Below are 13,339 nucleotides of genomic sequence, written 5' to 3'. Positions count from 1 at the left end.
GGCGAGAAAAAAACCTTACCCAAATGTATAGTTGGAATTTATAATATATATATATATTTTAAATGTTAATCACCATTTTATTTGGCATACTCCCGACGGCACTGCGTGTACCCCTGGGGGTAGTAACCCACTGTGAATACCTGCTCTAGTAGGTACCAAAACATTTAAAGGCCCTTTTATCAAAAGTGAGTTTACAAGTGTATCAACTTTCAAAGCAAAATTACTTTCCCATTGTTCCTAAAAAATGCAGTGTATGATATACCATTTTGTAGCTCTGAGTCTCTACTTTATCCAGTGTAAAAAACACAATTTCAAATTTTGCTACATAAGACCAAATCCAGGTGGTGAGTCACAAATGTCCCTTGCCCAGAAATGCATCACTCGTTTGTCCCAAGATTGTGTTTTCAGTCATCATGGAACCACCGGTAGCTGTTGTTTGTGCTTTATATGTATTACAGTCAATTATGATTGCATTTCATATCTTGGCTAGAAGACAATGCATCCGCAGACATCAAATACTAGCCATCCGACGATGTCAGGTAAATTGAAAATTAAAATGTATAAGTGTGATGTCAGGGAAATTTGTATTCGCTAGCTAACGTTTCCAATAGCTACCCAAACAAAAACATAATTACTTTTACAATACGTGTTTTTGCCATTATGTCCATTAGTAGCAACATTTCTAACTTATTTACATTCGTTTTTACTTACACTTGTATGATGACTTCTCCATATTGATGTTGGTTTTACGTTTTGGCTGACTTTCTTAGCGGATGTACAATCACTGCAAATTGAATTATGGGGCGCTTCAGGCCCTGGAGTGAAAATAATTGTACACTCGATCACATACCAGGGCTGAGGGGCTTACATTTCCAACTTCCCTTGTTGGCTAAGTGTTTGGAAGGACTGCAAAAATGGCTGCGGCGATTCCCTCAAGGCCATAATGTGAGGGTAAGTGGAGGAGGGTGTGTCTTTTGTGTTTGAAACGCAGCCATTGTCTCACATGCCAAAAATGCAGCTGTGTTGATTATGTTATACACTTTCCATGCCACCGGAGTTTGACACTTGACTACAGTTTGCATTGAATTGTGGATCATACCCAACCCCATAATATCAAAGTACTTCACTCGCTAAATCGAGGGCCGAGGGGGCAACGTTTGTGATTTTGGACCTCCACTTAAGATGCAATCAAACAGCATCCGTTTTCGACGGGCTGAGGGAGGAAACGACCGTGTTTGGGCTGCAGCCCGAGACTGTTCTCAGGATCCGCCCGCTGTAACCATGGCGACAGGGACGCGGAGGCGTGCGCCTGCGCAGTGGTTCTCTCTGTATCCCGTTTCAGGAGCAGCAACTGCAGAGAGAATGCTACAAACGAGAGGCTAATGCCGCAAATGTTGTTCTCACGTTTTCCCATGGGAGATGTAAGTTTATGTCAGCTAGCTAACGGGGCTACCGCTAACTTTACCCTTATCTGGTACACTTGCTTTGTATGTTCTCTAGCGGTAGTTTAACATAACGGCCCGCCTGTCGCCCGGTTCGAGTGTGTGCGTTGTGTCGGGGGCAGAAGGAAGGATGAACGCGTCGCTCTCTAAAGGCATTCTGCTGAACGATGTTCTCCAGGAGGGCTTCAATGAGGTACCGTTACAACCTAGCTAGCTAGCTACCACTATCGTACTGGAAGAGTTGTGTGTGTGCTTGTTTCAGTCTGTAAGGGGGTCTTTCTTAGCTAAATTACTCTCCTTTACCAAACCAGTTAGCTAGCTTGTTGGGTAGTTAGTTTAGCTGGTTGGTTAGTTAGTTTAGTAGATCAGTAGAGGTTTAGTTCTGGGTCTGTTTTCAGGGTTCTGAAGTTAGCCTGATGGTGAGCCAGACTAGAGCAGTGGTCGGTGTCGCGACCCTGGGAACTGCAGTGGGGTCGCCAACATGTAAAAACACTTAACAGTACATATTATTGTATGGGACAATATACAAACGTTGTTGAGAAAAACAATTTGAAAGAAAGTGTTATTGAGTAAATGTATTTATTGTTTTATTTTCATTTTGATAAGACATGAAAATGCAATTAATTGAAAGTTATTTGTTGATGTAAAAATCTACATTTACCGATTTTAAGCTTGTCGTTAGATTTGGGGTGGGGTGGTAGTGCAATAAATTATTGAGGAAAAAAATTGGGTCCCCAGAAATTATTGGGGGTAAATGGGGTTCATGCTGAAAAAGTTTGAATAACACTGGTTTAATCTATCAACACCAAACCAACGTTTGCTTGTTAAAGGCTTAGGGCTGACCCCATTTAATCAACTGGTTGATTGTTTGGTTGATAGGCTGTTGGTCGACCTAGATTTCTTTAGTCAAGCAGTAGCATCAAAAAAAAAAATGTCTGTCTGAGTGGACTAATCCATTGTGGAGGCCGTGGGGATGACACAGTCCATCAGTCTAAGACATGTGCTACTGAAATTGTATATGATTATTTTAACATGTTATATTACCACAACAATGGGGCAACATTAATATTATTTTATCCCGCGCTGGATAGTGGTCGCTGTCCATGGTTCTGAAACACATCAGTGCGCTGTTGAATTGGTACCTTTTCCTAGACCCCTCAAACTCAAATCTGGACCTCGAAGCCAGTTCCACTGCACCCCCCCCCCCCCCCCCCCCCCAGCTAGCATTAAACTTATCTTATAAAAAACAATCAATCAATCAATCATGATCACTAGTTAACTACACATGGTTGATGGTATTACTAGTTTATCTAGCGTGTCCTGCGTTGCATATAATTGATGCGGTGCGTATCGTTGCTCCAATGTGTACCTAACCATAAACATCAATGCCTTTCTTAAAATCAATACACAGAAGTATATATTTTTAAACCTGCATATTTAGCTAAAAGAAATCCAGGTTAGCAGGCAATATTAACCAGGTGAAATTGTGTCACTTTTCTTGCGTTCATTGCACGCAGAGTCAGTGTATATGCAACAGTTTGGGCTGCCTAATTTGCCAGAATTTTACGTAATTATGACAAAACATTGAAGGTTGTACAATGTAACAGGAATATTTAGACTTATGGATGCCACCCGTTAGATAAAATACGTAACGGTTCCGTATTTCACTGAAAGAATAAACGTCTTGTTTTCGAGATGATCGTTTCCGGATTCGACCATATTAATGATCTAAGGCTCGTATTTCTGTGTGTTATTATGTTATAACTAAGTCTATGATTTGATAGAGCAGTCTGAGCGGTGGTAGGCAGCAGCAGGCTCGTAAGCATTCATTCAAACAGCACTTTCATGCGTTTTGCCAGCAGCTCTTCGCAAGCACAGCGCTGTTTATGACTTCAAGCCTATCAACTCCCGAGATTAGGCTGGTGTTACCGATGTGAAATGGTTAGCTAGTTAGCGGGGTGCGCGCTAATAGCGTTTCAAACGTCACTTGCTCTGAGACTTGGAGTTGTTATTCCCTTTGCTCTGCATGGGTAACGCTGCATCGAGAGTGGCTGTTGTCGTTGTGTTCCTGGTTCGAGCCCAGGTAGCGGCGAGGAGAGGGGATGGAAGCTATACTGTTACACTGGCAATTCTAAAGTGCCTATAAGAACATCCAATAGTCAAAGGTTAATGAAATACAAATGGTATAGAGAGAAATAGTCCTATAATAACTACAACCTAAAACTTCTTACCTGGGAATATTGAAGACTCATGTTAAAAGGAACCACCAGCTTTCATATGTTCTCATGTTCTGAGCAAGGAACTTAAACGCTTTCTTTCATGGCACATATTGCACTTTTACTTTCTTCTCCAACACTTTGTTTTTGCATTATTTAAACCAAATTGAACATGTTTCATTATTTATTTGAGGCTAAATTGATTGTATTGATGTATTATATTAAGTTAAAATAAGTGTTAATTCAGTATTGTTGTAATTGTCATTATTACAAACAAAAAAAAAGACCGTCCGATTAATCGGTATCGGCTTTTTTTGGTCCTCCAATAATCGGTATCGGCGTTGAAAAATCATAATCGGTCGACCTCTACTCTGGACCTCATAGGTTAAGACTTGAGTACCCCTGTCCTAGACCATGTTGCTATGTGCATAATAGTTAAGTTAACCAGCATATTGGTGTTGAGAACAATGTGGCGGAGGGCGGAGACAGCAGGGCGGAGGCAGCAGGGCGGAGGCAGCAGGGCGGAGGCAGCTGGGCGGAGGCAGCAGGAGGGCGGAGGCAGCAGGAGGGCGGAGGCAGCAGGAGGGCGGAGGCAGCAGGAGGGCGGAGGCAGCAGTGCGGAGGCAGCAGGGCGGAGGCAGCAGGGCGGAGGCAGCAGGGGAGTTAGGAGACGAGAAAACAGCCCTTAAATTGTCTAAGAAAAGTGAGGAAAGAGGAAACCATAACTTAATTAGGTCTGTAATCAATAGCCTAACTGTTAAACGTGCCTGGCTTTATAAATCATCCATATTTTTCTACAGAAATAAGACAGATCCTTCTTCTGTTGCCTGTTTGAGTGTTTGTTTAACAGCCTACTGATTCCCTGGGCACCAAGACTCACACAACATGTTGGATAAACAAGTTCACAAATGGGGCTGTTTTTAGTCTTTGCTGTAATAAAGGCTTTACTTTTGGTTTTGTTAGAGCTTCTCTGGTATTATTTATAATTTATTTAGTGTTGTTTACACTGTTCCTTCAGATTGTTAGTACTACAATAATAGTAGACTCTGTATAGTAGCCTTGTATAACCACCAGGTCATTATCATTAGTAGGCTCTGTATAGCAGCCTTGTATAACCACCAGGTCATTATCATTAGTAGGCTCTGTATAGTAGCCTTGTATAACCACCAGGTCATTATCATTAGTAGACTCTGTATAGTAGCCTTGTATAACCACCAGGTCATTATCATTAGTAGGCTCTGTATAGTAGCCTTGTATAACCACCAGGTCATTATCATTAGTAGACTCTGTATAGCAGCCTTGTATAACCACCAGGTCATTATCATTAGTAGACTCTGTATAGCAGCCTTGTATAACCACCATTGAGCTGTAGGCCTAAGAGCGCATCCTGTTTAGTCTTAATACCGTAACTTACTGAGGCCCACATTTCAATATATAGGCTACTGTATCTATCAATCAATCAATCATTAGTTATTGTCATCACACACCATACAAGTTATTCATCATTTGAAATGCAATCAAGCATTTTAGTTTTTAAATAAAATAACAAAGCAACCCTTGAATAATTCACATAAATAATAGACTAAATAAACCGTTCCATGTCGGCAGTTGCATGCAACTGTTTTTAGTCTTTGCTGTAATAAAGCCCCCCCCAAAATTTGTTTTACTTACAACCGACTCTCTGGTACGTTTATAATTTATTTACTGTTTACATTGTTCCAAACGGTCAGAGAAATTATAATCTAACAGCACCTGTTTGGCACACAATATGGACGCAGCATGCATGGTAATTGGTGGGTTTATCGTCCCAGCTCTACTTCATGGTAATTGGTGGGTTTATCGTCCCAGCTCTACTTCATGGTAATTGGTGGGTTTATCGTCCCAGCTCTACTTCATGGTAAGTGGTGGGTTTATCGTCCCAGCTCTACTTCATGGTGGGTTTATCGTCCCAGCTCTACTTCATGGTAAGTGGTGGGTTTATCGTCTCAGCTCTACTTCATGGTGGGTTTATCGTCCCAGCTCTACTTCATGGTGGGTTTATCGTCCCAGCTCTCCTTCATGGTAAGTGGTGGGTTTATCGTCCCAGCTCTACTTCATGGTAATTGGTGGGTTTATCGTCCCAGCTCTACTTCATGGTAATTGGTGGGTTTATCGTCCCAGCTCTACTTCATGGTGGGTTTATCGTCCCAGCTCTCCTTCATGGTGGGTTTATCGTCCCAGCTCTACTTCATGGTAATTGGTGGGTTTATCGTCCCAGCTCTACTTCATGGTAATTGGTGGGTTTATCGTCCCAGCTCTCCTTCATGGTAATTGGTGGGTTTATCGTCCCAGCTCTACTTCATGGTAATTGGTGGGTTTATCGTCCCAGCTCTCCTTCATGGTAATTGGTGGGTTTATCGTCCCAGCTCTACTTCATGGTAATTGGTGGGTTTATCGTCCCAGCTCTACTTCATGGTAAGTGGTGGGTTTATCGTCCCAGCTCTCCTTCATGGTAATTGGTGGGTTTATCGTCCCAGCTCTACTTCATGGTGGGTTTATCGTCCCAGCTCTACTTCATGGTAATTGGTGGGTTTATCGTCCCAGCTCTACTTCATGGTAATTGGTGGGTTTATCGTCCCAGCTCTCCTTCATGGTAATTGGTGGGTTTATCGTCCCAGCTCTACTTCATGGTAATTGGTGGGTTTATCGTCCCAGCTCTACTTCATGGTAATTGGTGGGTTTATCGTCCCAGCTCTCCTTCATGGTAAGTGGTGGGTTTATCGTCCCAGCTCTCCTTCATGGTGGGTTTATCGTCCCAGCTCTCCTTCATGGTGGGTTTATCGTCCCAGCTCTACTTCATGGTGGGTTTATCGTCCCAGCTCTACTTCATGGTGGGTTTATCGTCCCAGCTTTACTTCATGGTGGGTTTATCGTCCCAGCTCTACTTCATGGTGGGTTTATCGTCCCAGCTCTACTTCATGGTGGGTTTATCGTCCCAGCTCTACTTCATGGTGGGTTTATCGTCCCAGCTCTACTTCATGGTGGGTTTATCGTCCCAGCTCTCCTTCATGGTGGGTTTATCGTCCCAGCTCTACTTCATGGTGGGTTTATCGTCCCAGCTCTACTTCATGGTGGGTTTATCGTCCCAGCTCTACTTCATGGTGGGTTTATCGTCCCAGCTCTACTTCATGGTGGGTTTATCGTCCCAGCTCTACTTCATGGTGGGTTTATCGTCCCAGCTCTACTTCATGGTGGGTTTATCGTCCCAGCTCTACTTCATGGTGGGTTTATCGTCCCAGCTCTACTTCATGGTGGGTTTATCGTCCCAGCTCTACTTCATGGTGGGTTTATCGTCCCAGCTCTACTTCATGGTGGGTTTATCGTCCCAGCTCTACTTCATGGTGGGTTTATCGTCCCAGCTCTACTTCATGGTGGGTTTATCGTCCCAGCTCTACTTCATGGTGGGTTTATCGTCCCAGCTCTACTTCATTGTAACACAATAGTTGTTTTATGTTGTGACATCACCAGGCGTGGATCCCTGGGTCTTTAAATCCACCCCCAACACTAACCATAATACTGTCAAATTCATTGATAGAGTTCCGGATGTAAGGAATGACTATCTATAATATCAAAATGATATGAGGTCAAAATTACAACTTTAAAATTTTTGTGTGTGTGTGTGTGTGTGTGTGTGTGTGTGTGTGTGTGTGTGTGTGTGTGTGTGTGTGTGTGTGTGTGTGTGTGTGTGTGTGTGTGTGTGTGTGTAGCAGCAGCTATCAACCTATGTGTTGTGGGTGAACAGCCAGTTGAAGAGGAGACCAGGCCTGAAGCCCATCACAGACCTCAGAGTCGACCTGCAGGATGGAGTGGTGTTATCACACCTGGTGGAGATAGTGGGTTAGTACTCACACACACCACCACAACACACACATCACACCTACCACAACACACACCTACCATAACACACACCACCACAACACACACACACACACACACACACCACACACCACACATCACCACTTACCACAAACTATATACCACACCCACCACTGCAGACCACAAAACACCATTCAGCACCATACCACACTACACCACACCACACTAAACTACACCATACTACACCATACTACACCACACCATACTAAACTACACCATACTACACCACACCATACTACACCACACTACACCATACTAAACTACACCATACTACACCACACCATACTACACCATACTACACTACACCATACTAAACTACACCACACCATACTACACCACACCACCATACTACACTACACCATACTACACCACACCATACTACACCACACTACACCATACTACACTACACCATACTACACCACACCACACTACACCATACTACACTACACCATACTAAACTACACCACACCATACTACACTACACCATACTACACCACACCATACTAAACTACACCACATCACACACCTACCACACCACACCCACTATACTATACAAGACCACACAAACTACACCACACCCACCAAACCATACTACACTACACCACACCGTACTGTACTAGACTACACCATTCTACCATACACCACACCATACTAAACTACACCATACTACACTACACCACACACTACACCACACCATACTAAACTACACCACACACTACACCACACTACAACACACTACACCACACTACAACACACTACACCATACTACACCATGCTACACCACACCACACCATACTAAACTACACCACATCACAGACCTACCACACCCACCACACCATACTAAACTACACCACACTACAACACACTACACCCACTACACCATACTACACCATGCTACACCACACTACAACACACTACACCATACTACACCATGCTACACCACACAACACTACACCATACTACATCACACCATACTACACCACACCACACCATACTACACCACACCATACTACACCACACCACACCATACTACACCACACCACACCATACTAAACTACACCATACTACACCACACCACACCATACTAAACTACACCATACTAAACTACACCATACTACACTACACCATACTACACCACACCACACCATACTAAACTACACCATACTAAACTACACCACATCACAGACTTACCACACCCACTACACCATACTACACCATGATACACTACACCACACCGTACTGTACTAGACTACACCATTCTACCATACACCACACCATACTAAACTACACCATACTACACCACACTACACCACACCACACCACACCACACTACACTACGCCACACCACACCATGCTACACCACATTACACCACACCACACTACATTACACTACACTACACTACACCACACTACACCATACTACACCACACCACACTACACCACACTACACAACACCACACTACACCACACTACACTACACCACACCACACTACACCACACCACACTACACAACACCACATTACACCACACCACACCACACTACATTACACTACACCACACTACACCATACTACACCACACCACACTACACCACACAACACCACACTACACCACACCACACCACACCATACACACCACACCACACTACACCACACTACACAACACCACACTACACCACACTACACTACACTACACCACACCACACTACACCACACCACACCACACCACACCACACTACACTACACAACACCACACTACACCACACTACACTACACCACACCACACCACACTACACCACACCACACTACACCATACTACACCACACCACACTACACCACACTACACAACACCACACTACACCACACTACACTACACCACACCACACTACACCACACCACACTACACCATACTACACCACACCACACTACACCACACTACACAACACCACACTACACCACACTACACTACACTACACCACACCACACTACACCACACCACACTACACTACACCACACCACACCACACCACACCACACCACACCACACCACATTACACTACACTACACTACACCATACTACACCACACTACACCACACTACACTACACCACACCACACCACACCACACTACACTACACCACACCACACCACACCACACTTCACTACACTACACTACACTACACTACACTACACTACACTACACCATACTACACCACACCATACTACACCACACCACACCATACTACACCACACCATACTACACCACACCACACCATACTACACCACACCACACCATACTAAACTACACCATACTACACCACACCACACCATACTAAACTACACCATACTAAACTACACCATACTACACTACACCATACTACACCACACCACACCATACTAAACTACACCATACTAAACTACACTACATCACAGACTTACCACACCCACTACACCATACTACACCATGATACACTACACCACACCGTACTGTACTAGACTACACCATTCTACCATACACCACACCATACTAAACTACACCATACTACACCACACTACACCACACCACACCACACTACACCACAATACACTACGCCACACCACACCATGCTACACCACATTACACCACACCACACTACATTACACTACACTACACTACACCACACTACACCATACTACACCACACCACACTACACCACACTACACAACACCACACTACACCACACTACACTACACCACACCACACTACACCACACCACACTACACAACACCACATTACACCACACCACACTACACCACACTACATTACACTACACCACACTACACCATACTACACCACACCACACTACACCACACTACACCACACCACACTACACCATACTACACCACACCACACTACACCACACTACACAACACCACACTACACAACACCACACCACACTACACAACACCACACCACACCACATTACACCACATTACACTACACTACACTACACCATACTACACAACACCACACTACACCACACTACACTACACCACACCACACCACACTACACCACACTACACCACACCACACCACACTACACCACACTACATTACACTACACCACACTACACCATACTACACCACACCACACTACACCACACTACACCACACCACACTACACCATACTACACCACACCACACCACACTACACAACACCACACCACACTACATTACACTACACCACACTACACCATACTACACCACACCACACCACATTACACTACACTACACTACACCATACTACACCACACCACACTACACAACACCACACCACACTACACCACACCACACTACACCACACTACATTATACTACACCACACTACACCATACTACACCACACCACACCACATTACACTACACCACACTACACAACACCACACTACACAACACCACACTACACAACACCACACCACACTACACCACACTACATTATACTACACCACACCACACCACACTACACCATACTACACAACACCACACTACACCACACTACACCACACTACACTACACCACACCACACTACACCACACTACACTACACCACACTACACTACACCACACCACACTACACCACACCACACTACACTACACCACACTACACTACACTACACCACACTACACCACACCACACCACACTACACTACACTACACTACACCACACCACACCACACTACACCACACCACACCACATTACACTACACTACACTACACTACACTACACTACACTACACTACACCACACCACACCACACTACACTACACTACACTACACCACACCACACCACACTACACTACACTACACCACACCACACTACACTACACTACACCACACCACACCACACTACACCACACTACACCACACCACATTACACTACACTACACTACACTACACTACACCACACCACACCACACTACACTACACTACACTACACCACACCACACCACACCACACTACACCACACTACACCACACTACACCACACCACACCACACTACACTACACTACACCACACCACACTACACTACACTACACTACACCACACTACACTACACCACACTACACCACACTACACCACACTACACTACACCACACCACACTACACTACACTACACTACACCACACTACACTACACCACACTACACCATACTACACCACACCACACCACATTACACTACACCACACTACACAACACCACACTACACAACACCACACTACACAACACCACACCACACTACATTATACTACACCACACCACACCACACCACATTACACTACACTACACTACACTACACTACACTACACTACACCACACCACACTACACTACACTACACTACACTACACTACACCACACCACACCACACCACACCACACCACACCACACCACACCACACTACACTACACCACACCACACCACACCACACCACACCACACCACACCACACCACACCACACCACACTACACTACACTACACTACACCACACCACACCACACCACACCACACCACACCACACTACACTACACCACACCACACCACACCACACCACACCACACTACACTACACTACACCACACCACACCACACCACACCACACCACACCACACCACACCACACCACACCACACTACACTACACTACACCACACCACACTACACTACACTACACCACACCACACCACACCACACCACACCACACCACACTACACTACACTACACTACACTACACCACACCACACCACACCACACCACACCACACTACACTACACCACACCACACCACACCACACTACACTACACCACACCACACCACACCACACTACACTACACTACACTACACCACACTACACTACACTACACTACACTACACTACACCACACTACACTACACCACACCACACCACACTACACCACACCACACTACACCACACTACACCACACTACACTACACCACACCACACCACACCACACCACACTACACCACACCACACCACACTACACTACACTACACCACACCACACTACACTACACTACACTACACCACACTACACTACACCACACTACACCACACTACACCACACTACACTACACCACACCACACTACACTACACTACACTACACCACACTACACTACACCACACTACACCATACTACACCACACCACACCACATTACACTACACCACACTACACAACACCACACTACACAACACCACACCACACTACATTATACTACACCACACCACACCACACCACACCACACCACATTACACTACACTACACCACACCACATTACATTACACTACACTACACTACACTACACTACACTACACCACACTACACTACACTACACTACACCACACTACACCACACTACACTACACCACACCACACCACACCACACCACACCACACCACACTACACTACACTACACTACACCACACCACACCACACCACACCACACCACACCACACTACACTACACCACACCACACCACACCACACCACACCACACCACACCACACCACACCACACCACACCACACCACACCACACCACACCACACTACACTACACCACACCACACCACACCACACCACACCACACTACACTACACCACACCACACCACACCACACCACACACACACTACACTACACCACACCACACCACACCACACCACACCACACCACACCACACCACACCACACCACACCACACCACACCACACCACACCACACTACACC

General features: G+C 45.2%; 1 protein-coding gene across 1 annotated transcript in view; it reads left to right on the top strand.

Annotated features, from left to right (window-relative positions):
* Nucleotides 1-1,322: 1,322 nt before the first annotated feature.
* Nucleotides 1,323-13,339, top strand: part of dixdc1b (DIX domain containing 1b) — a 72,454-nt gene continuing 60,437 nt past the window's right edge. The window contains exons 1-2 of the mRNA XM_071362936.1: nucleotides 1,323-1,635; nucleotides 7,405-7,534. Coding sequence (XP_071219037.1) covers nucleotides 1,573-1,635; nucleotides 7,405-7,534 — 193 coding nt within the window. The 5' untranslated portion in view covers nucleotides 1,323-1,572. The remainder of the gene's footprint in view (nucleotides 1,636-7,404; nucleotides 7,535-13,339) is intronic.

The sequence above is a fragment of the Salvelinus alpinus genome, chromosome 24 (assembly GCF_045679555.1).
Source record: "Salvelinus alpinus chromosome 24, SLU_Salpinus.1, whole genome shotgun sequence".
In the NCBI taxonomy this organism is placed as follows: Eukaryota; Metazoa; Chordata; class Actinopteri; order Salmoniformes; family Salmonidae; genus Salvelinus; species Salvelinus alpinus.
The sequence above is the reverse complement of the archived record's forward strand: the minus strand, read 5'-3'. Positions and strand labels throughout refer to the sequence as shown.